At 41.0% G+C, this 26,094-nt stretch overlaps 3 protein-coding genes across 12 annotated transcripts; 1 reads left to right on the top strand and 2 right to left on the bottom strand.

The window, feature by feature from the left end:
- Nucleotides 1-22: 22 nt before the first annotated feature.
- Nucleotides 23-10,213, bottom strand: LOC123513686 (zinc finger protein 8-like). 10 transcript variants are annotated; one of them, XM_045271042.1, is made up of 4 exons: nt 10,086-10,213; nt 5,192-5,687; nt 4,471-4,588; nt 23-4,027 (listed from the first exon to the last, which is right to left on the bottom strand). In XM_045271042.1, exons 2-4 carry the CDS (start codon nt 5,671-5,673, stop codon nt 2,738-2,740), a joined length of 1,890 nt encoding a protein of 629 aa, XP_045126977.1. In that variant the 5' UTR covers nt 5,674-5,687; nt 10,086-10,213; the 3' UTR covers nt 23-2,737. The 10 variants fall into 10 exon arrangements, with proteins under 10 accessions (XP_045126977.1, XP_045126969.1, XP_045126968.1 ...); XM_045271034.1 differs by lacking the exon at nt 10,086-10,213 and adding an exon at nt 8,675-9,267 and having other exon boundaries at nt 4,471-4,570; XM_045271033.1 differs by lacking the exon at nt 10,086-10,213 and adding an exon at nt 8,675-9,227.
- LOC123513687 (flocculation protein FLO11-like) lies at nt 9,754-18,600 on the top strand. The gene is made up of 3 exons (XM_045271044.1): nt 9,754-9,909; nt 15,437-15,676; nt 16,344-18,600. Exons 2-3 carry the CDS (start codon nt 15,508-15,510, stop codon nt 17,801-17,803), a joined length of 1,629 nt encoding a protein of 542 aa, XP_045126979.1. The 5' UTR covers nt 9,754-9,909; nt 15,437-15,507; the 3' UTR covers nt 17,804-18,600.
- Nucleotides 18,601-18,866: 266 nt separating this feature from the next.
- Nucleotides 18,867-24,942, bottom strand: LOC123513689 (28S ribosomal protein S9, mitochondrial-like). The gene is made up of 10 exons (XM_045271047.1): nt 24,785-24,942; nt 23,858-23,984; nt 23,184-23,287; nt 22,833-23,006; nt 22,488-22,573; nt 21,602-21,677; nt 21,138-21,263; nt 20,330-20,485; nt 19,864-20,026; nt 18,867-19,487 (listed from the first exon to the last, which is right to left on the bottom strand). Exons 1-10 carry the CDS (start codon nt 24,875-24,877, stop codon nt 19,396-19,398), a joined length of 1,197 nt encoding a protein of 398 aa, XP_045126982.1. The 5' UTR covers nt 24,878-24,942; the 3' UTR covers nt 18,867-19,395.
- Between the last annotated feature and the right edge of the window lie 1,152 nt (nt 24,943-26,094).

Raw genomic sequence — 26,094 nt, 5'->3', positions numbered from 1 at the left:
GGATATCATCAAACACACCTTGTACAAATGATACTTTTATGGCATTTTTTTTTTGTTGTTTTTTTCAGAATCAATGAGGATCTCTCTGCCTCACATCTTGGACAGGTGAAAATTGTGCAGTTTCTCCTGATGGTAATGTTATTTTTGACATCTTGATAAAATGGAGAAAATGTACCAAAAAATAGAGACTGTAGAAAGGAAATCAACTATATAAAAAAAACTTGGGAGAACTAAAAACACTGGACACATTACAGGTTCCATAAAAAATATCCAGAAAAAAAAATCAAGAAAAGTTCTGTACAGCGATACAAAATAATGTAGAAAATGAGGTCATTAATATTACCGATGATGCAAACTACAAAACTAACCATCTCTGCAGCCACCCTCAATGCGCACATACACACTCACACACACACACACACACACACATCAGTACTCTCATAAAAAAAACTGTAATGCCCCTTTACAAAAACCTCATTCCCATTCTTACACACATGCTTGCACTACCTCTATTGTAAATACAAAATGTACAGTAAGACAGAAAAGTGACACCGCAGAATATTATTAAATAAGCCGGGAACCATGTCTGTCCGTTTGTGTGTCTGTCATGGATGGTTCGTTTGTTGCGGCTCGTGTGCTCTCTCCTCGTGCTGATCCCCTCCTCCTCAGGCAACACACATGCTTCCAGTGGTGTAGTGAGTGGAGATTTTGAAACCACTGAGCCATGGTATTCCCTCTGAGTGTTTACAGTGATGGAGGGTGAGGAGTGCCCTTCTCAGCACCCAGAGCACCCACAGGACAGCACTCTAAAGGCCTCTGCACTGCACCTTAAGATGCTTACTAACTCTTTTGCCTCTTATCACCCCACCAGGAAGTTTAGTAGTGGCACTTCACTTCTACAAGGGCACTCTAGATGCTTGCACAGTGGCACTCAGAGGCTGTCCTACCGGCACTGGAGGAACTAATGTCTGATGCAACAAACAGGGCAGATGTAGGTTATATCTTACAGCTGCACTTGGGTAAGAAAAAATCTACCGACCTAAACATATTCCTGTCACACAACATTATTATTTTTTATAAGCACAAGACTGTAAAATGACGTTTCCGTGTTTTATTTTATTTTTAAAAAGTCGAAATCATGAGACTCTATGATGGAAGAAACCTAAACAACCTACTAATATGCAGCTAGACACAGCACCCCCTACCTAGTGGCCTTATATAATGCTTAGTATTAAACCTATGGGTCAATTTGTCTTCACCGATTATCTATCTCTCTCTCGCTCTCTCTGTCTTTTCTCTTTCTCGCTCGCTCGTTCGTTCGCTCTCGCTCTCACACTCTTACTCTTGCTCACTCTCTGCCTCTGAACAATATTTGATTCTTAGGAACTTCTAACCTTATGTAAAAAAAAAGAGTAAAGTTTAACAGAACAGATAAACAATATGAATGTCAAAGCATAGTGGCTGGTCTGTCCCCTCCTCCTCCTCCTCCTCCTCGTCAGTAAGCCAGCGGATAAATAATTCTACAAACACTCAACAACCCTCAAACGGAAACGACCCTCCGTCAGCCTTCGAATCAGGAACACATGCCCAGTACAGCAGCAGCCAGCAAACACTGCTTGGCCACCTGTACAGTCAGCGCTGCCTCACATTAACAGCTCTGTCACACTCCATGCAGCTCATCTTTGTCCCAGGGCTCCGGGGTACACTAAGGTGTTACCAAGCGTGTTTGGTAGTAGTGTCATACACCGGTTTAGTTATACAATATACCTTACAGGCAAGATCAGGAGCAGAAAATATCTCTCCTGTATCATTACTTAGTGTCTTGCCTGTACAAGTATAATTGATTGCACCATAACTCAGTCATATGTTGATATTTTAACATTTAGACTGAAAAAAATGTACATTTTTCATTTAGAATGTATACAATTAACCTCTTTCAACAAGATATTGCTTAATTTACTACTATTATTGACACCAAATTGTCACCAAGTTCAGTGTCCCTTTGTGTCCCTCAGCCCACCTGCCTGATGGTGCAGCACCACCACAGGTGTGTCTCAGGTAAGCTGCATGGCAAGTGTTGACAAATGCCTTCTACTTTACACCTCACAACTTGAGAATACCAACAGGGGAGTTCTTAAATTCAAGCATGATGATACGAAAATAAATATTATCAAATTAATCCGTTCATTTACAGAGAGACACTGCTGCTCCAAAAGTTAAGAAGTGACATGGCCAGTCTGGCATCTGCAGAGGCCGACACCTTCCCGGCCGACGCAAGGACTGAAAGTGAGTTTTATAGAGCAACAGAGGGAATCTTCCAGTCCAACGCCATGCTGTTCCAACTCGCACCACAGCAGTTTTGTTATCTTTTACACCGAGAATATCCACCATCCACGGCTAGAGAGGCACGTAACCATCACGAACCAAAACCTGCACGTCGCTACAAATTTGAAGTGCCGGCCAACCTCCCCAGCTTGAAAATTTCGTCCTCCAACCCTAGTAGATTTATCACCTTCTTTCAGCCTGCCCTGTGACTCCTCATTACTCCCCCCAAAGAGATGAATTTATTGCATAGTTCTAATAATAATAAATAAACCACTGCATGTCTGGGAACTCATAAACAAGAGGCAAGGCTAAGACTGGCTAGGTGCAGGAGGATGATGATGATTCAAGATTACCAAAAGGAAAGACACTCGCTCACTCGCTCGTCACTACAAAACAACTATGGCATGTGTAGTCACTGGTTTGGTCGGGAGGGGTGCTGCCCCTGACTCTGGGGGTGGTACTGTCTGGGGTCAGGTGGGGGCATCATGTACGACGTGGCTGGGAAAATAGAGTGTGGGTACGGGATGAGGTTTGCCATGGCCATCTGTGGGGTGGGCATCATATTCGGGGGTAAGGGGGAGGTGAGGGACTGGGATGGTGAGGGCTGACTCTGCCTGTCTGTTGTGGAGTGCTGGGACAAGGAGGAGTGTGGGGATTTCTGTGCTGAGCTGCTGTTCACATTGTGTTGGGGAAAACCTCTGGCCTGTTCGTGCTGCACCTGCTCCCCGTTCCCTTGGTAGCTCTGCTCTGAGCCAGTGCTTGAGCCTTCGCTGTGTTCGTGACCATGGGACCTCTCAGGACTCAGCACCTCCTGGCCCAGCCCTCCCCTTTCCTGTCCTAACCCTCCTCTCTCTTGCCCTAATCCTCCCCTTTCCTGCCCTAGTCCTCCTCTGTCTTGTCCTAATGCTACCCTGTCCGGCCCTAATGATGCTCTGTCCTGCCCAAGCTGGCCCATCCTCTCCTGCACCCGATCCAATCCTATCCTGCCGAGGGCCATCACCTCCTGCCCGAGGCTTCGATCTGACACATCATGTTCCCCAAGAATTTGTGGGTCTAACCTCGCATCTTCATGTCGCTCCTCCTTGATCCTCTTTGCCTGCTGCAGGACAATCCTTGGGTCCGGCACGTCCTTATGGCACTTCATATGGGAGATGAGGGCTGCCATCTCCCTGAAATGTTTCCGGCACGAAGGGTGGGGGCAAGCGTAGGGTTTCTCACCGAGGTGTGTGCGGAAGTGCTGGTCAAGGATGGCCTTCTGCCGGAACGACTTGCCGCACTCCATGCACACGTACGGCTTCTCCCCCGTGTGTATCCTGAGGTGCTGGTTCAGGATGGTGCGCTGCCGGAACGACTTGCCACAGAAGGCACAGTCATACGGCTTGTCACCCGTGTGGATGCGGATGTGCTGCTGGAGGTGTGTGGGCTGGCGGAACAGCTTGCCGCACTCAGGACACACGTAGGGGCGGTCTGTGCTGTGGGTCCTCTCATGCTGCACCAAGCCGCCCTTCAGCTTGAAGCCTTTCCCACACAGGTTACACTTGAAGGGTCGGTTCTCCTCGTCATCCGGGTCGTCAGTCGTGCCAGCATGCATTGAGGGGTGGGTCACTGGGATCATGGTGGGCAGACCCTGGAGAGGGGAGGCGTGGGTCACTGGCTGGCTGGTGGTGGTGGTGGTGGTGGTAGTGGTGGTGGTGATGGCTGTCTTTTAATGGCAATGAAAAAAGTGTATCAAGCCACAAATGTTTCCCAGCTGTAGAGTTGTGTGTTTTATGTAAGAAAATAACTTGAAAAAAACCATAGAAAAAAGTAATTAGTGGTCAAAGCAAATACTTTTTAAGAACAACATTACAAGAATGGTAAAAGCAATCAAAGCAGAACCAGATATTAAAAGCATTCTATGCGGTATTCTATGCAAAGTTAACAAATGTAAAAGAAAGAAGTAACATACTGAAATGAGGACAACAATTTGAAGTGTACAAGAATTAATTCATTGAAAATATGAATAAAACAAAATATACTTCAAAATTTCAACTAAACAAGTGATAACATACAATTTCACACAAAAAAAAAATAAATAAATAAAAATAAATAAATAAATAAATAAAAATCAGATAACAGTGAACCCTGGTACCAGATTGGACTTACTGTGGCATGAGTCCAATTTTTGCGAGGTCTTCCCCTGCCCTGGTAGGAGAACATGACTGGGCTGGCCAGCTGTTCAGGAGCCAGGTGTTTCGCTGGCGCTCTGAAGGCAAGAAATGAACTGGATAACACTTTTTTACGCTTGTTCTTTAACACTATGAGGGAAGGAGAAAAGAACAAAGGAAGTGTGTGAAGAAGTCTAACAGGCTTTACCACAAGGCCATATTTGTGGTTTTCTTGGTTAATCTCATGGCCTCTTTGTAGTGCGTGTGTGTAGGTGTGTGATTCTGTGGGTTTGCAGAATATACTCATTGTGGACTATTCTTCAGGTTTTTATATAATGTGTGTATTTTCATATCCTCTTTCTACTCCTATTCCTGGTTATAAATTAATAAATCTATTTCTGTTTGTGCCTATTCTCATACTCATATTTTGTCATTATATTATATACAGATTTTTGTATCTCCACCAACACATTTCTTTTATGCAATATATATTATCTTCATTAAATAATTCAACAATTTTTTTGGACTCTATACAAGATAATAAATGTCTTCCTTTTTTTACATTACACTTATTCTTAACTAATTTACCTAGACTTTATTACAGTAAAGTAAGCATGAAAGTACAATTATAGGTAAATCCATTTCAGAAAGCAAGGGTCTCCTCTATCCTCTCAAAACAAGGGCAAGGTGAGACAAGGCAAGGCTTCCTGCAGACATACTTTCTGGGTGTTTTGAGGTCCATTGAGCTGGGTCCGGCGAGGGCAAGGAGCATCTCTGGGGGCGGCGCATCACTCATACTGGGGTTTTCATTTTTGCTTCCTTTTGGGGGTGTGTGTGGCCTCTGGAATCCCTGTGGCTCATATGGGTCACCCAGAGACATGGTGGTGCCGGATGACTGTGCCGCGGTGGATGATGTGGTGGATGAGGCTGGAGCACCTGACGTGGGTAAGGTGGATGTCTTGGGTGTGTTGATGGACTGGGTGACCGAGACGCTGGTCGGCGACGACGTCTTGACCACCGGTGATAGGGTCTGGTAGACGGAGGGGGTGTTGAGACCACCCTGGGATGTGGTGTTGTTTGTGGTGTGGGATGGTGGCAGGGACCCAGAGGAGGTGGAGGATGTGGAGGAGGACGTGGGTAACATGTGTGGGGGATAGTGGCCGCCCCCTGAGGAAGGCGCCCATGGGGGAAGGTAGCTCATGTTCCCGCCAGGACCTGTGGGTGCAGGAGAAGTGTTAGTCAGTGGCCCAGTACTGTCTGGGTCTCATTGTATTACTCCCATCCAGACCTTCCATTCACCTCTTGGTAATCTCTGCCTCCTTCACTGCCTGTAGTGTATTAACTATTCCTTCTTTATGTATCATGCTCTTATACTCAGTTTTATTAAAATTTGATGATCTTTATTATTATTATTATTATTATCATTGTTACTTATTCTTTTACTGTCACGTTATTTTTTCAACCATTATTATTCTTTTAAATTGTGACATTCAGTAGTAATTATATCACATATTTTTTTTATCATTATCATCCCATTTCATAGCTGAATTAACATTTCTGAGCACACAGTCTTAGTCTGGCTGCTACACAGATGGGTTTGTATTTGAATAACATGCAACAATTGTAATGTTTACTAATCCAATTCAAAACCCGGTTGTCCAGAATGCTGAACATTAGGCTTTCAAAGCATATCTGAAATTAATGATAAGATTACCTATCATTTATTTATTTTGCTATTTTTTCACTTTATAGTTACAGGTAAGGAACAATTGAGACAAGGATCAGATCACCAATCACTGTGAGATAATTCCTTATTCATTTTTCTTATTCCATCTTTTAAATTAGTACAAGTCTTTGATTATCTTCATGGAAATTATTTCCAAGTAATATTACAAGACTCCTTTACTACTGTACTGCTAAGCCTAACCTGTCATCCACCACCAACTCCTTTACCCCATGTGCCCTGAGTGACCAAGGCCAGAACCTTTCCTGCTGCCTTCTCTTCAGGAATAAGGCTGTGCTGAACTAAATGACAAACTGCCTGCCTACATAAACATGTAATTCAGTACAAAATACTAGTAGACTTGTCATATTATCATACAACACCAGCACTCATGGAAAGCAGACTACGTAGTGTGAGAGTTTGTTAAAGTTGTGGTGCACCTGTGTGAGGGTGAGGGGTAATACCTGCTGGTCCAGGAGGAGTGGCTGGTTCTCAAGGGAAGCTAAGGTTAATACAATGCATTACAGCTAACATGCATTCCTTCTGACTATTGCAATGTTGAAATTGTAACTATTCTGTGAAGTGATGTATTTGTTTATATTTTTGTATACTTTACTGTAAAATTTATTATCTTGTTAGGGAAAAGACAGGCAGGATTTGAATTAATAATATTTCCTCGTCTTCTTCCCCATCATAATAACATCACTCACATAGAAATAATGATAAGAATTTATTTTTCTCAAGATATATAGTCAACTTCATAATCTCTAATGGTGTAGGTTGGGACAGCCAGCAAAGCCAAGCCACCCTGGTGCAGGGCAGCCGGGCCATGCCTCACACACCACCTGATGCCTTACTTGGCTGTGGCGATATTGGTGACAATAATGACAAGTGCATGCTGTGGCTAAAGCTATTAATCTGTAACACACCACAATGGCATCACAGAGTGCTTCATGCCACAAAAAACTGCTGCAATGGAAAGAAATAAAACAATTTTTATAAGAAATATCTTTAAAATAAACTGTCTTCAGAGACCCGTAAATAGTTTTTAAAACAATAAAAGTTTAAAGCTGACAGCCAAAATAATTAAAGAAATAACTGAAATAAATAGATTAAAATAATCATTAATAATTAATAGTAATCAATAATAATTAATAATAATATTATTATAATAATTATAATAATAATAATAATAATAATACTGATATATGAATTAATACAATATTTAAAATAATTATAATTAAGAAAAAGTTTTGTAATTTTTTAAGATAATACATAAGTAAATGAAAATGAAAAATGTAACAGCCAACAGTGGAAAAGAATAATTAATAAATAAATAAATAAATCATATATATATATATATATATATATATATATATATATATATATATATATATATATATATAGATAGATAGATATAGATATAATTCAAATACACGCAGTCTGAGTGACAAAGCAAGTTAACAAAATTAATCTTACATCATAAACATAAAAAACGTACAAAGCAAACAACAAAATCATATATCAAAATCATAACGAAGGCTTGAGTCACCACAAAGATAATCACCATCACCAAGCAGCACCATCACTATCACCACAAACAAACATCACCATCACTCACATTGTGCACACAAATGTCAACACAGATAAATGGTATTGCTTCTCATTACCATCACTAAACCGGCAGGAATCAGCAAAGGAGTATATAAAACGTGTCATTTTGCAGTCATAAATCAACTTCAAAAAAGTTCTCAAGTCGATCTAAGCCAGCACCACGGAGTCAAGTCCCACACAAGTCACACACAAGACAACAACACAACACTGGAGGCTGCAGCTATTTTGCAAAGGAAGCACATCTATTAGCATGCCACTTAGAACCTCATATACTGTCCAACTCACACACATTTACTCCCACCTGAGGGTACGCGGGGGCAAGGGGGGGCGTGAACAGGAGGCACGAGGGAAAATAATGAGTGGAAGTGAGACAAGAGACGAAGGAGCACCAGAAATCTCCCCCACTAAGACGGGGTCCCCTTATCTCTCCCCCAGAAGCTGTGGTAGAGGGATGGTGGGCAGTTGTCAGTAGCTGCGGTGCTCGGCCTGGCTCCTGCCCCAAGGCTAGGGGCCGCAAAAAACGTCTGCCTTGCCTCCTGAATCAATAAATTCTCCTTTTACTCGCCATCCCCGTGGAAGACCGCAACACCCCCTCCCTCACCCAGCCAGCAGACCTGTTGAGACCTTATTTCATCTCCCCCCGTGACCCTGGCCGCCCCTGGGTCATGGATCAGGCGGGAAACAAAGGGGACGAGTGGAAATAGTCATGGAGGGGTGTAGAAAGGGTTCCCGGTCGCTCCTGGCCTCATCTTTTGTCCCGGGAAGAGGAGTCCCGAATGCCCCTTCCTCCTCCCCCTTCAGAGGGACGAGTTTTCAGGGGAGAAATAAGGTGTTGACGAGCTTGGGAGAGGGAAATACGCCTTACCTTTGATGATTTCTTTGTAGAAATCAGAGGCTCCCTGGTGAACAAGGCTGTAGTAGAGACTGATGTACTTGGCGTCTCCAGACATGTGAAAAAATGATAGAAAAACTCGCACAGACTCACAACGGCTCCTCCCACCAGCTTCGTCCAGGCTTTATTTTAGCCTCCCACAGCCTCTCGCCCGTCTCTCTGTCCACCTCCGACAACCTCACTCAAGGCTGCAGATTTTTTTCTCTTTTTTGGATATTTTTTTGGGTTTTTATTTTTACTCTTATGGATTTTATGACATCATTTGTTGGGAGGGTCTGGCCCCACCCCCGGCCCGGCCTGGCCAATGAACGCCCGCCGCTGCCGATCAATTATACCGCTGTATTTTTATATATTTCTTTGCTAAATATATACATCAGGGCTTATCTGATAGGCGAGCATCATCTACCCGGCATTATGTTTATCTGGCTGGTAAAATAAGGCTATTATATGGAAAGAAGCGTCGCTTCTAAGCTGAAATAAGGAGAAATATGTGAATTCCTGTTTGGCGTTAATGGGCTTACATTGGCTTCCAGCGAATTATATGTTATGTTAGCTATGATATGGAGTGCGTCTGTACACATACATTGCATAAATGAGGTACAATTGCAGAAGCTGATGCAATTCCGTCTTCTCAGTTTTACTTTGGATTGCCTCCTTTCAAGCATTTTTTTACTTTTCTTTTTTATACTTTATATACGAACCGATAGAAACTCTTTATGTCCTTATAGCTCAATTCAAGTGTGTTATCATTTAGTGCATATGTGTAACTTTCATGATATATATTATACGTCCAATGTTTTTTATACGAAAACTAAGAAATCCAAAGTAAAGATGCATTCCGGAGCCTAGTGTTGCCATAACAAAGATTTTACTCCGCCTCATCAATTAGTCCGCAACTTAACAACATTATCTAACTTAAATTATTTAATTAATTTATGCAATTAAATATCATACTTAATAAAGGTACATATATATTATGTAAATAGAGCAATCGTGGAAGGTGTTTTTTATGGCCAAAAATGCGTTTTTTATGAGTAGGGCGGAGGAATACACGGGTGCCACTGGGTTGAGGGAGATTTGGCGCCAGTTTACTCCATGTCGCAGAAGAGAATACACGCATTTTTCTACTCGCCATTATTACCGATATGATGGAGTAAGTGGACCTCACGGCTGGCGCCCTGCGCGCAGTACAACGCAATCATGATGGAGTAAGTATTGACGCCTTCACTGGTCCAGCATGGCGGTGGAATAAGTGACAAAATACTCAACATGTGTGTAGCGTAGTGCGTCTTGACCTTACCTGGAAACGGTCATCTTTCCCCCGCTCCCCTGCCACTCATTCCCCATTCCCCTGCCTCAGTGACCACCAGCCCCCACCCCTTGCCTTGCCATAGCCCTAGGCCTGCAGTCCGGTCCGCCTTGCTGGCCTGGAAGGGGCTGGAGTGCCTGGGAGTGTCAGGGGTCTCTGGGTTTCACAATTCCACCGTCAGCGACTCAACGTCATGTGTTCCGTTGCCACACTGATGTCATATCCTGGGACGTGTTCACTCTTTTATTGTTGTTTCTATACGTTTGGCTCAATCTTATTTTAGTTTACTGTTTTGTTTTGTATCTATTTGACATTTTCCTCTCTGATGTAGTCATGTATTATTTATTTTATGCCTGAGTATATTTATTTCTTCACAATATTTACATGTCTAGTATTTATTTGCTTTCATTTTATATACTACTTGTATTATGTATGTGTCGTGTCCGTTAATGTTTTTTTGTTTTTTTATTATGAATTATCAGCGTCACGTAGGATTATTCACCCGCCTATCACATCGCCTGTCATCTGTATCCTTGTTACTTTATTGTTTGTAGTACAGCAGCAGATGCTTCTCATCCTCACATTTGTCATTCATATTTGTTTTGTTATTCATCCTTCACCATCCCACTTCCTTGTTTACCCGCAATCTGATCACGTGTCGGGGTAGCGTGTACTAGACTACCCCGGCGGGTTGGTCACAAGACAGTCACGTGGCTTATCGACTATTATTAGTCACCCGCCCCGCCCCCCTTCCTCCCAAGCCCTCACTCACTCTCCCTTGCCGTCTTCTCGCGCTCTCCCTTCGCTCCGCTCTCTCTCTCTCTTGCACAATCTTGCACCATCTTGTCTAGTACCTTCCACTGACCTACCTTACGAAAGAGAGGGAGAGCGGCGGGGAGAGGGGGCGGCTCTCCTTCATAACTCCAGGCAAACGTTTCTGCCTCTCCCTCCTCTCCCCTGTCTTTCCCTTCTCTTCCCTCCCCTCCCTCCCCCTTCCCTCTCTCTCTCCCCTCGCCATCTCTCGTCAAGTTAAGTGTGCCATTTAAGGGTCATTGTACCCAAGAGAGAGAGAGAGAGAGAGAGAGAGAGAGAGAGAGAGAGAGAGAGAGAATAAATGAATGAATGAATGAGGAGGGTTTTAATTGGGATTTTCCCTCTTAACTTTTTTCCTACTTGTCACTGATCTGATTAATGGTTAAACATTTTTTGTACACGTTTTTACTACTACTACTACTACTACTACTACTACTACTACTACTACTACTACTACTACTACTACTACTACTACCACCACCACGACCACGACCTAATTAATGTTTATATACGATTTTCTCTTTGTATGTACATGTTTTTCCTCCTCCTCCACCACCACAACTACTACTACTACTACTACTACTACTACTACTACTACTACTACTACTACTACTACTACTAATAATAATAATAATAATACACCTCCTTGTCCCGCCACCACAACACAGACCTTCCTCCCTCTCCCATCCCCCGCCCATTAGCACATTAGCAGGCAGCCTTTCATCATGTCCTTTCTCCCTAATCAGTGCCTCGGTTCACTTGAGGTCACTGTCGCCTCCCTCTTCTACGCCTCAGACTGTGTGTGTTGACGCTTTCATGCCCTTTGTCACTTCAGATGAATGGAGAAAGTTATTTGGTTCTTGTATTTTATGTGTTCAAGCTTTGTGTTCTTTTTCTTTTTTCTTTTCTCCTAAACTTTCTTATTAATTCTTTTTTTCATTTATTTTTATGTATTTTTTTTATTTTGTTTGGTTTGGTTTCTAATTTCTTGTACTGTTTAAGTTTTTCTTTCCTACTGTCTTTAGTTTTCTCACTTTCTGTAACATCAGCTTATTTTACTTTATTCCTGCTTGCTTCTTTCTTTTTTTTTTTTTTTTTTTTTTATCCAACACTTTCCCTTACTTTTTTTTCCTCTGAAGGTTTCACTTTGTTTTATAAATTCATACTTGTTTTTCTTAATTTTCTTGTACTCTGGCTTTATACTTTCATGCATAGTTTTTTTTCTCTTCATTGAGTTTATTAACTTTAATCATAATCATTATTTTCATCACATTTATTAATAAGAGAGAGACTAGGCACAATTCAACCAGATATTTTGTTAGTGGTTTAACATACTGTACTTTTATCCCTTAGATTATGGCATGAGTGGTTACATGGTGTTACTCAATATGGGCATTAGAGATATCATTGAACAGAAACCTTAGGGAAGTCACTGGTGGAGAACAAGGAACAAGGAAACACCTGCTGGGATGTGTTGTCAGGTTGTGTGGCTTCCCTTACCTGCTTGTAACTCACTCATCTCTTGTGTAGGAGGAAGATTATATGCAGCAAGATTTTATTGTTATTGTTATTATTATTATTATTATTATTATTATTATTATTATTATTATTATTATTATTATTATTATTATTATTATTTTAAGAGGAGAAATCAGGGTAACTGCAACAAAGAGACCCCACTTAGATCCCAATCCCCAAGCAGGTCTGAGAGTTAGCCAAAAGAATGTGATAAATGTCTTGAAACCTCTCCAATTAGTTCAGGTCATAGGAAGATAAAATTATAGAAGCAGGCAGGAGTTCCAGAGTTTAGCAGAGTGGTCCAGTCACTTGATTATTACATCAGAACAACATGTAGTAGATCAAAGTTTAGAAACACACCAAATTCACATAAGAGATTCTGTTTAGCTGTCTGTTGGAAGATCAAGAAATCTGTTTCAAAACTGTGAGTTGTCAATGAGAAATGTCTTTTGTTTCCTGTCCCTAGAGTTAAAATGCTTCAAAACACAATGCTATACAAGGGGACAAGAAAATCTTTCAAAACAAGGCAGTAACATGAAAACACAGTGGATGTTGTCAAGCAGAAATGTATACAGAAGTCATCTGTTTATTTCTAGGAAGATAGAGAAACAAAAAAATCCTATAAAACACAATAAAGGTAGACAAGAACAACAATTATAATAACAACAACAACAAGATACTAAAAAACAAGTCAGTACATGAACACAAGAAGAGTGTGTTGTGAAGAGGAAACATGCACTAGTCATCTGTTTATTGTTTCTAGGGAGATAAGAGATGGGAAAATGCATTAAAGTGCAAAATAATGCCTGAGGACAAAGGGCCTGTGAACTATCAAGGAGAAACAAGTGTGGTAGTCATGTGAGGCTTTCTGGAGTGTTGGGAGATAATGAAGTTTGAGCAGCACCTGTTTGGCACCAATCTTATCACTGATGGAGGCTTGAGTGATGGGAAGGCCCTGTGTGTTTGTTTAAGGGTGTAGAAGTGAAGCTGCAGTGCCTATCTTATCTGTAATAGAGTAGTGTAGGATAAATCAGACATGAAACTGCACAACTAACAAATGACAGTGGTGGTAGCTGGTACACAGGATGTCAGGTGATAGTGACTGGCAGGAAAGAGATAAACAACACAACTCACACATATTCCTATCCAGTGTTCTTGTCCTTATGTTGGTGTCTTGGCATGCAGGAGTGAGCAGAATTGTCACTAGAGGGAAGGAAATATAAATGTGACACTCCATAACCTGATGCAGTGTGTAGAGGGCATGATGAAATACATTTTAACTTCCATACCCATATAAATCATGAGGAATAAAATGGCTGCATATTCATACCCATAATGGTGATGAGGAACAGGACAGCTACATGTATCCGTAATGGTGTACCTGTAATGGTGATGAGAAACAGGACACCTACATATATCCATGATGGTGACAAAGAATAAAATAGCTGCATTTTCTTATCTATAATGTTGAGGAATAGGACAGATACATGTATTCATAATGGTGATAGAGAATAAAACAGCTGCATTTTTTTTTATCTGTAATGGTGAAGAATAGGACAGCTACATGTATCCATAATGGTGATAGAGAATAGAACATTTTATTTTATTTATTATTTTTTCCCCTCTGCAATGGTGAGAAATAGAATAGCTACATATATCCATAATGGTGGATAAAGAATAGAACAGCTGCATTTTCTTATCTATAATAGTGAAGAATAGAACAGCTACATTCTAATAAACTGGAATTAATGATGAAATGCACACACCACACTACCCACATCCTTATAGATAAGATAAGGTGATGATAAGGATAAGGGAGATGCATATGTCAGACTCAGGGTTAATTACCTTCATGTATGTTAGGATAAGGGAGCTGCATTTGTCAGATACAGGGTTAATTACCTTCATCTATGTTAGGAGTGGGATGCAATGTAGGGACAGCTGTAAGGAAAGCAGGAATAGTGTGTAAGAGAAGCAGCAAAACCATCAGAAAGTGTGCCTAGGGTGTAAGAAGGATTGATGTTCAGGGATGTAATGGTGACTTGTGTAGGGTGAGTTAGTGTGAAGAGGATAGATAAATGGTTAGGGGTATAAAGGGTGACTTGTGTAGAGTGAGTCAGTGTGAGGAGGATTGATATTCAGGGATGTAATGGTGACTGGTGTAGGGTGAGTTAGTGTGAGGACAGTGGATAAATGTTTAGGGGTATGAAGGGTGATTTGTGTAGGGTGAGTCAATGTAAGAAAAATAGATTAATGTTTAGGGATATAATGAGTAACTTCTGCAGGGTGTTAGTGTTTAGTATAGAAGGTAGGTTATGAGAAATAGTGGGTGTTTGCTAAAGGTGGAGTGGATAGCGAGGATGTGGGTGAGGAGTTTAGAGTAGGCTGACTGGAAGAGGATGAGTAATAGGTAGACAGTATGGAGAGGAGTGTATGCAGATAAAGTTACTAATTTATTTTAGAATTGTTTTATTAAAGATTTAGGTGTTATGATTCATTTGAACTTAGGAAATTCATATGCGTCATGTACAGGAAGAGATTATCTGCCAGTGGTGTGTGATAAGGAGCTTCCTGAACAAAGGCATCTCCAGCCCTTGTCACCATTACCTCCTGAAGTTCTTTCCCTCTTTGTTCTTGTGTTTGATTCTATGATGAGATGCTGGCAGCCACTCAGAGAGCCGTGTCATAGTCTCGGTGGGTTTTAGAGAGAAGCAGGGTGTTGGCTAGCTGTAGTAGTACACATAACAACTTTGATGGACAGGGAACACACTTCAAACATTTAGGACTGAAGTTAGTGCCATATAATAATCTTGTGTGCATACAAGAATTGGTGATGTAGGCTAGTGTTGTGGCATGGTAAGGAGGGAAGTGTGAGGGCCAGGTGGCCTGATGACATGGAAGAAATGAACACTGACTGACCAGACTGAAGTGTGTGTATTTGCCTTGTTGTGTATTGCAGGGTAGTTGTATTTACCTAGTGTGTGTGTGTGTGTGTGTGTGTGTGTGTGTGTGTGTGTGTGTGTGTGTGTGTCTCCTGCCACAGATCAGCAGGGCAGGTGTTGATGGATTTGTGCTGATGTCCTCCTCCCCCTCAGGTTTAACACCACACCTTTGGTGGCCACACCAACAACTTTGATATCAAGAAGTGCAGAACAAACAGTTGGCTATGGACAACATGGACCTGTACACCATGCCATCCTCCCCCTCCCTCTTCCACATGTTGGAGAGTGAGGAGGATTTTCCCCTTGGGGCCAAGACCACATCTTTCCTTCCTCCTGCCACTGCCTCAAATGCAGCTGCCAGCAACACCACCACCACCACCGCTGCCAGCTATGGTGATTACCTCCTCACCCAGGGTGAAGGCCAGGCTTCCTGAGTCCTACCCTGAGATTATCATTTTGTTATACCTACTGTAGATATATAAGTAATATAACACTTCGTCACACCATCACATCACGAGCTGCTAACACCAGCTTTTCACACACACACACACACACACACACACACACATGTAATCAGTAATAGCAGGTTCATTGAATCAAGAGGCAGGATACACAGCACATTATTTCTAAAGAGATCTTTTAGTTTACATAATTACACATTACACATCATCCCTATATAAGTGTGTTACACACTACATTACTTTGACTGCCATTTGGTGCCAAGAATCTGGGAGACTAAGCCCAGGGTGATTTGGTCACCCCAGAGCAGTGGATCACAACTTCCACCCTGCACCAGGCACTGGGGTGAACAGTTGCTACACAACAAAGTAGTCTGCCCAAAGACTGATCTGGCCTGGGAATCAAACCCAGGGTCTCCCTGTTATGAAGGGTACCACCTGGCTATGTTTTATTATAGTTTTACAAGGAAGGGATTGCAACTTATGCTATAAGAACCAGAGGTGACTCAGCAGTTGTCCTGGTCCTGTGGTGCTGTCCACAGGGGAGTGGCCTATCATTGGTAGGCTCGTGTCCCCTGGGCTAACACTTTGAGTCATTACAGATCTCCCAGAGTGGATGGAGGGCCGAGAAATCCTTGGACTGTCCGACATGATAGGCTTTCCACTGTCCCTTCAAGCCTCCTCACATCAGGAAGGCACCATCTTCCAACTGGACAATGACAACTTGAGCCCTGCCATCAAGCCTGAAGACATGCTAGTACCTCTGTCTGAGCTGCAGCCTCCAAACATCCCTGCCATCAATCATCTTGGCCTCACTCCCCCTGCCACTCCTCCCCCTGCCCTCACTCCCCCTGCTACTCCTCCTCGTACCATCACTCCCCCTGTCACTCCTCTTGTACCAACTCCCCATGACAACCCTGTCTGTCCACCTCCAGCACGGGCCAACCCTCCAATCCCGAAAATCATAATTTGCCGTAAAGTCACCACTGCTGCTCCAAGGAGTAAACCTATCCAGGTGAACTTTCAGGTATTGCCAGCAAAACATGTGCCACAGATCACCAGTGCTTACCAGCTGTTGCCTGCAGCATCCTCCCCCAGCCTGCAGTCCAAGAAGAGCCATGAGACTCAGGTTGGTGCCATGACCATTGGAGGAGGCCAGGTGGAACATCAGGTCAGTAACATGGCCATGGCACTGCCACAGGATGCACCAAGAACACAGGCACCACAGACTTGTGATGCTGAAGAGCTCATTGATGAAATAGTGCAGATGATAAGCAGCGACAGCAGCACTGGTGGCTTCCAGGGCCTGGAGAATGTGTCCTTTGATGCTTCAACAATGGAGGCTAGCATGGAAGACCTCCTCTTCCAGCTGGAAGCCTCAGACTCAGTCACTACATCCATGGACTCAGAACCTGCTTCACCCTCCTCACTTTCCCCTGAATTCTCCTCCTCTGTGCCTGTACCCTCATCTCAACCCTCTGAGTCCTTCCCAGCACCCCTTTCTGTCCCACTTCCTTCTCAATCTCCATCTGACTTTGCTTCATCCCCCAGCTCCTCTGAAGCTTCCTCACTACCCTCCCCTGCCTATCTTCCTTCCCCAGTCCCCTCTGTGGGCTCCCTTTCCCCTGCCCCCTCCAGCAGTGAGTCTCTCTATGATGAGAGTGCAAGCTGTGATGATATGAAGACCTTAGAGGAGGAATGGAGTCCCCTGGAGGAAACACACTCTTACTCTCGGTCACAGCGCAAGGTAAGATCATCCCGCAGGGGTGGCGGTGCCAGAAAGACACCTTACCTAGAGGACCGCAAGGAACGCAAGAAGGAGCAGAACAAGCAGGCGGCTCTGCGCTACCGCCAGAAGAAGAAGCAGGAGGAGGACGACCTGATAGAGAAGATCCAAGCAGAGGAGGAGCGTCAGGAGAACCTTAAGTCTAAATACTCTGGCCTGAAACAGGAACTGAGCTACTTGAAGAAGATCATGAGGGAAGTATTCGTGGCTCGTGGCTTGCTCTCAGAGGAGGCAATGAAGAAAGCTGCTCTGGAGAGGAAAAAAAGTAGTAAATAAGTAAAAACAAAATGTTTGGCTTGGCAGATTATTCTCATCTTAACACCAATGAAAGGATTAATAAATAAGTGGAATCCAACCCCAAGATTAATAGTAAGCTTGACAGGCTAATGTATCGTAATGGCCAACACTCCACCTTAGTACAAAATTGAATTGGTGGCAGGATGGTCGTAGCTAATCCCTTACACACGTCTCTTGTCTTTGCTTGTCATCAGCTTCTGTACACCTTGGGTTGAGTGTGGGGACTTAGAGCACATCACCAGCCCAGAACTAGGAATGCACCAGGTGTGTCCGCACAGTCAGCCTTCAGTGTGTATAGACGCTGGGACAACAGGACGACGGGAGTGTGGCAAGGACATTGACGCATCTCGCTTTTTCCCAATGTTCATTTGTCAGTTCACACTGAGTTGCAAGGGAAGATGTAGTTTTGGCCCCTGTCTGCACTTGTAGCTGTAAGGAGGGCCGAGTGGGCAGGACAGGGCACAGGTAAGTGTCCTGAGCTTAATGAATGCTCTTGTGAGCAGGAAGGTGCCAGGATGTTGGTCTGTGCCTTGCCGTCCCTTGAGTCCCTCATATAGTTATAGTTTATGTAACCAAGTAGTGTCTGTGCTGATATTAGGGCGTGACATATACTATGTTTTATATGGATTATTATATAGTTGTGGTTATAATTTCACTCTTCTGGTTTTGTCTCCTTTTCAAGTTTCACAATATGTAATAATTTAATTTTTCTAATGTCATCTTTTCTTAGTAAACTGTCTGAACAATATTTTTTTAAGTAAACCATATCCACAAAATGTATTTATTGACATGTTTGTGTCACAATGCCCTCCATTGAATGAGAACATTTTCAGGTGACGAGAAGTTAGTTCTTGTTCCCTGTGTCATAGCCATTGTCAAGCTGTCTCCTGTCCTCCTGCCCTGTGTTGTGTTATATTGAGTCTGGAGAACGAACACACACACACACAATGATACTAACAGTAATGCATATCAAAAAAATAAGTACAATTCATCTCACACTGACACTTAAGACTAACAGTGAGCTAATTTCAAAGATATGTAAATCAGTATATCAACAAATATTTATTATGGGTAGCATTTACAGATATCCCTTTATAGCCATTGTCACCTCAGACGCCTTCCTCTCCTCATATATTTACACTACCTGCTGACAGACAACCTGGGATTTCCCTTAAGAATATTGTAGAAACAGTAGCTTTGTTACCAATTGTACACTTGGGGAAAGTACTGGATATTTATTCAGTGATGTTTGAGATGCAGCATTATTATATACTCACTAATTTTACTATTTAAAATCAACTGAGTTCATAAATTTTTGAAGTTTCACAGCTGCAATTACAGGATTTTGTGCTAAATTCTGTGTTCTTGCTTGTAATGTATTAAATTAACACAATGACAAATTAATTTTAATTGTCACTTCCTGCAGTATTTTTGCTAATTTTCTTATCAATTTTTATCATTAACATTTCCTCTCAGTAATTCTCACATCCACACTATATCACTTCTTGTTTATTATTTTTCATGAACATTTTCTTTCTCAGTTTTTCTTTCAACTGTTTTTCTTTTATTTTTTATCTCTTCTTCCATGTGAATTTAGCTCTGGCACCTTTTTGGCCTGGCTTCTTTCTCTCCTTGATTCTAAAGTCCTTGGAGAGCAGGCCAGCTGGGAACAAGAAATGAATGCAAAGTTATGAGAGAAAAATAAAGATTGTACTGGTAAAATGGAGAGAAGAAAAAGTTAACTGAATAAAAGATGCAGAAATAAAAAGGAACATTGATATGTGAAGCAATGGTGAGAGAAAAATATAGAAAAGATGTAAAATGTAAGAGTAGCTACTTGAGAAAACATTAAAGACTAGGTTACTGAGAGATGAGTTGATATGTGGGGATAAAGAAAGATGTGAATAAATTGAATATTTGGAGGATGATAATAATTACTTAGGCTACTGAAACACAGAAGAGCACATCAACGAAAATGAGAACAATATATAGAGAAAGACATGGAAAAACACTAAAAATAAGAACACTGGTTTCCTTACCAAGTCTCATTTTCTCCCTCATGTGTTCATCAACAAAAGACTGCAGAGCCAGGGAAGTGGCCAGACGGATGGCACCAGCACTGGATGACAGACCTGCACCAGTAACATTAGCCACCAGGTCCACCTTACCCAGTAGATTGGTGAACTGCAATGGGAACACCACCTGTCGAGATGGAAGACTGTCATTCACAACTTGAAATCTTAATGGTAGCATTTATATGTCAGATTAGATATATAAAGAGGCAAGTTAAGAAATGTAACTCAGTGAAAAGACAGAAAATAGATGGAGACACAAACAGTGGTAAATGGAGGAATGAAGAGTTAATTCATGAACAGGAGAGTGAACATAGCCTCATCAGAACCTCAATTAAATACTGACATGACCCAAGAACAAGAGACAGTAAATACAGCCTCGTCGAAATAACTTAAAACTAGGAGAGGCAAGCAACATTCCAGGATGACCCACCTGCTCTCTGTCTTGGATCAGCTCGAAGAACCTTATGTCCTGTTCGTTGATCTCAATCTTTCCAGAGCCACGGCCATAGACAGTGACGGTGGCCTCTGCATGTTTCCTTTTTCCACTGCCAGTCATGTATGGGACACCCTCAGCAGTGTACAGGAGCTGGGGATGTAAAGAAAGTTATATTAGTGTTAATGTTTTCTTGACATCAGTTCAGTTATTCTTATTTTTTACTTCATAAAACTTGAACAATTTCTAGATCACACAATGGCTAAAGAGTCTATGATTATGTATGATTATTTACAACTGGTCACAAATCACCCAGCACTTTTTTTTTTCTCTTTTTGCTACATGAACACTTAAAGAAACGCTACTAACTGAAACAACAACAATAAAAGTGCACGTGTGTGATTTTTTAAGGAATTTTAAGTAAATGACAATTTTAACCATTACAAATAAGTAAAATGCTAGTTCACACATGTAAACACTGCAGTAATACATATTTCCTTTGACTTTTTAACACTTCTGATTAACATTGCATTTTATATACACTAGAAAATACTTCAGTAATACACATTTCCAAAGCTATTAGTTATCAACACTTCAAACTAACATTACTTTACAAAAAAAATACTGCAGTAATACACAATCTCTAGCTTTCAACACTTCAGATTAACATCACTTTATACAAGCTTGAAAAAATACTGCAGTAATATACATTCCCTTTAGCTGTTTTTAACACTTCAGACTACCGGTACTGTACATGAGTAAGCAACATGAGGCAAGGCAGGGTGAGAGGGATGGAGTGAGTCACCTTTGGGATCTCCTCCTTGCTCTGCCTGGAGAGGACAACCTTCCTGAAGCGCATGATGAAGTCTTCGGCACGGGAGGAGTACGGGTGTTCAAGGAGCCGATTCATGGACTGGATGAAGAAGACGTACTGTAGAGAAAGGAACTCACTGTAGCTCACTTCTATTTTATTATTATTGTTTTTATTTTTATTTATTTATTATTATCATTCACTTTTTTATTCTTTTTATGTTAAGTTTTGATCATGTTTTTATTATAATTTACTTTTTTTCACTTGATCTATTTTGTGGATGATCTCACAGGCTTCACCTAATTTGTTCATTAGCATATTGACTTTTTATATTATCTTATACTTTTTTTTCCTTTCCTGTATGAAAAGGAGATTCAATAGAAGAGTACATTATGATTTGTGCTTAATGCATGGGCATCTTAGTGCAACATATTTCTCACACACACAAACTAACTCACATGTTTGTTGTGCAGTTCCTCTAAGAACATTTTAGAGAGTTCACCTTTAGACCTCCACTCAGTGCCTCCAGGGTTGCTGCAAATGGGATGAACACCATTAACAGCCTTAAATTGGACAACACAGACAAGCTACAATAAGATCAGTGAGGGATACTTGTAACATCAGGAGTGAATGCATATACAACTTGCTTACTAGGACCATGTGATGATACAGAAAAAAAAAAAAAAAATGATGAAAAAGCTATCAATGGATAGATGAATGAGAAACAATACAGAAGTTGGGAGATAAAGTAAGACAGGCAAAAGAAGAGATTAAACTAAAAGAAAATAATAAAGCTATCAATGGGAAGAAAGATGGAGAAGCAATAAAGAAGTTGAGAGATGAAGTAAGACTGATTAGAAGAGATTATAGGACCAATAAGACTAAATGGAACTGAACAAGATGAAAATTGCACTGGCATTATTTTCAGAATAGGTTGACTTGAGAATGAAAGATGGCTGAAGAATTTTCATTGCTCTGGAACTCTTGTGTACGTCAGCTGGCTAATTGCAGTCTCCTTATTTCCTTGTTCATATTCTTTCTACAATTCTCTCACTTCATATTAAGTTGAGATCTACTAATGCCCAAGATACAGGGATGTTGTTATGTCAGTGAAGTGTGTTCCAAGGTTAAGATAATGACAATGGAAATAATGATGGTAATAAAGATCCAGGGTTAAGATAATGATGATGGAAATAATGATGGAAAGATTCAAGATTAGGATAATGACAATAGAAATAATAATGGTAACAAAGATTCAGGGTTACAATAATGATGATGAAAGTAATGATGGTAAGAAAAATTCAAGGTTAAGATAATGATGATGGTAAAAACGATGTCTCTTACAATGCCTGACTCGTCTCGCTCTCCACTTTCAGTCGAGCCATTTTGTTGGCAAACTGCTCAAGTGAAATCATTGTCTTTCCCAGTTCCTGGAAGAAAAAAAAGATGTATATATCAGTAACCTTTACGTAATGACACAGAAAATTAGTAATAGTACATAAAAAACTACTATAAATGTAAGAATTAAGATTGAGGTTTTAAGACATTTATAATTTTTTTTTTTTTTTTTTTTTTTGCCAACTCTCTCAGATTTGCACAGGTACAGGCAATCAAGTGGGTCTCTTTTTAACTATGTTGTGCTTGGCCACCTTTCCCCTCTTACATAAAAAGACTGCTGTTGTTACTCACATGCAGTGCTTCATAAAATGCAGGGTATCCAGTGTAGAAGAAGGTGTGGAAAGGCCGACCACTTGCATCAAATTCAGCAGCCTTTTTCTTGATGAAGACTTCACTGGGATGCTTCATGGAAGGCCGGGCGGAGGGCTCAAACAACCCAGATGGGAGGAGGTATTGGATGGCAGCCTGGTAGTGGAATGTGTGTGAACATCGAGATTCTTGATGAAATTTGCTGAGAATTAACTAGTTTTCTTCACATATAAAAGATTGATTATTGAGTCATCATAAAAAAATTAGGACATACAGTACAGTGACATCAGTACAATAATACAAACTTCCTCCTCCACATCTTTCTCTCCTCACATTAATGTCTTCCTGTGTGAAGGTCTCTGGGTCCTCCCCCATCATGTTGGCAAGGTGACGACGCCCAATCTCATATTCTGCTACCTGTTCGACCATGAACTTATCTGTAACAAGAGAAGCATTGAGGAAAAGGGAGAGATCAGCAATTTGTTCCATCATGAATTTATCTGTAACAAGAGGGAAGTGATGAGGAAAGGGAGAGGTTGGCAGAGTTTTCCCCAGCTATATTTACCATCTGTTAGTGTTTGCATCTCTACTTTTTCACCAGTGGTATCGTCTTGGAATTGAAGTGAAATGAAGGGACTTCATTTTCATTACATCGCAAAGCCTCTGTAGTAAAACCTCTATAAAACTGAGAAGTGCATATACAATAAGATACTTCCATAATCATAATACCTGTTTCACTGCCTGTTATCTACACACACTCCATAGTCTATACATCTATAACAGAAACTTCCTCATAGAATTATCTTACATCAGCTTATTTCAACCACAAAATTTCTGCATTAATCTGTAGTCTCCATAAAATTACTGCAATAAGAATCTCATGACCTTGTCAGCACACTTCTTTATCCCATTTATTTTATCAACCTGAAGGTTACAGCACCACCCTGTAGTTTCTCTCTGCGGGATATAGTACTACTTGTAGCACCACTCTGTACACAGCCGCTCACCGTGTGCCTCTGCTCTCTGCTGGTACGCCAACATTGACTTGCTCATCCTGCCGGACTCTGGTGGCGTGGTGCTCTCCTCTACCATGCTGCTGCTGCTGCTGCTGCTGCTGCTGTGCTGCTGGATATGCTGTGGAAGGAATCATGATAAGCCTATCAGTATGCCATGTCAAGTATACAGGTGTTAAAATATGGAACCCAATCCTGATTGTTTGCTGATGGACTGATTTAATTACCAAAGGATACAATCGCACCACAGAATTCAGGTCTCTCGGCAAGTAAAATTTTCTGAATGGTCCTATTCTGAGGGTAATAGTTTAATGCTTAAGACATGTCTACTCTTGTGTCAGAGAATCTTAAGGATTGTCTATTACTAAGGAAATGATTCCATCATCTTTCAGTTTTTGTGAAGTGCTTTAAAAGACAACAGTTTTTTGGTGTATCTGGTAAATTATAGATAAATTATAACAGCACAAAATAACACAGAAACTAAAATAAGTATTCCAGCCATACAGTATAATACTCTATAATAGAAAGCTGTCATATTATTTGAAGCAAAGAATTATAGAGTGATTACACAACAGATTAATTAGTGCAGCAAATCGATGATCTTCTTGATTCCATAGTGTTGCCATTTTCTCCTCTAAGATTTAATAAGTATACAAAATGTAATGTATTTTCCTCCAACCCACAAAAAATAATTAATTAAAAAATTACATATATAAACTAATGTTACCTTTACGGCCTGAGACAAATAAGTAATTCGGCTGCTTGCCTTCTGACCACAGACTGGCACCATGAGAGCCTGCTCGCTGCACAGCTGATTAAGCAGTTTGGTCAGTGTGGTCGTAATGGTCTGTGCTCCTGACACCGGTACACTGACCACCATTACACTGTAAAACCCTCATATTAGCTGTTTTCAATACTTACCAGTAATCCTGATGCTACTCTTGCTTGCGTCGTGCATGATGTACGGACAAGAGTGCCCGAGCGACGAAGAAATTGCCCTAAAACACTCGCCATCCCGAAGCTGGTGTTACCGAAGCCTCTTGTTTACGTACGATCGCTGTCACCGACACTGCTTCTGTCACTAACGGGCATGTTGAACACTGTTTTCTCACCATTATTCCCCCAAAGTTATGAGTGGCTGCTTTATATGACCTTTCCTTCAGTGTTTCCTAATTTACTGACAAATAACTGTCGGGCTCAATATATGTGTCATTCAACCATGCATCCGTCTTACATACATGTATATACGTAGCTATACTATTCCCTGAAAAGTTCTCCTTTTTGCTCTTTTACCAATATTTTACATATGTAACTATGTACATAAAACTATTTACTTCAATAGGTAACTTATAAGCCTTCCACATCAACAGACCAAGATCGCATATGCTTTCATCAAATCCACGTACAATTATTGCACTACTTACAGTGGTGAAGGGATGGGTATAAAAATGAAGATGTACCCAAAATTCTAGTTTTTTAATTAATGTATGGCGATGAAATATTGGGCTCAAGCGTAAAATGTCAAATCTTGTATGTAAGTAGAAGTTTTTATCTCTAATATGTTAATATATGTTGATGAATTGCTATTAGTAGTTAATAGAGAGCTGCAGAAGGTTAACACATATGTATAGGTTAATGGGTTGATATATAGGCATGTGCTAATCATACAGGGATGGATAAATATATGCCTATTGTCTTTTTTTTCAGTTTTCGTTGTTCTTACGTAACACTTGAGCGTGGATCCCGTGAGAGCCTAGGTGGCTTATTTAAAAGCCTTGTTTTTACCAAAGAGAGCTATACATATTTAGTTTGAATAATAATCGCGCTCTTATTAGAGAGGAAAACAATCGAAATGTCATATGAGACACTTGTAACACTACGACAACCACTTGAGTTTGAATTTTCCGCCCAAAATAATCAAAATATCGAGAAATTTGAAAATACCTCTATCTGGAAGAAAATTAATCACTTATCTTGTATATACATTATCAAAAATATACAACATAAAAATGCCAAGATATAAATAGAGGGTAAGCCACTAAATTAGAAAAAATATGAAACTTTGGAGTATGTATGGGGCAGCTGGCGGCAGCCATTTCTTTCTCTTCGAGTCCCTGTAAAGGTAAGGCTACCTCTGGTGTTTTGTTGATTTATAGTATTTTCTAGGGATTTCTACCGGCACAGAGTTACGTGGTGAGTGCGTGAGTATTGTAGGAGTGTAGGTAGCGAAT

This window comes from Portunus trituberculatus, chromosome 36, assembly GCF_017591435.1.
Source record: "Portunus trituberculatus isolate SZX2019 chromosome 36, ASM1759143v1, whole genome shotgun sequence".
NCBI classification, from domain to species: Eukaryota; Metazoa; Arthropoda; class Malacostraca; order Decapoda; family Portunidae; genus Portunus; species Portunus trituberculatus.
Note: the sequence above shows the minus strand (reverse complement) of the source record. Positions and strands in the feature narration are given on the sequence as shown.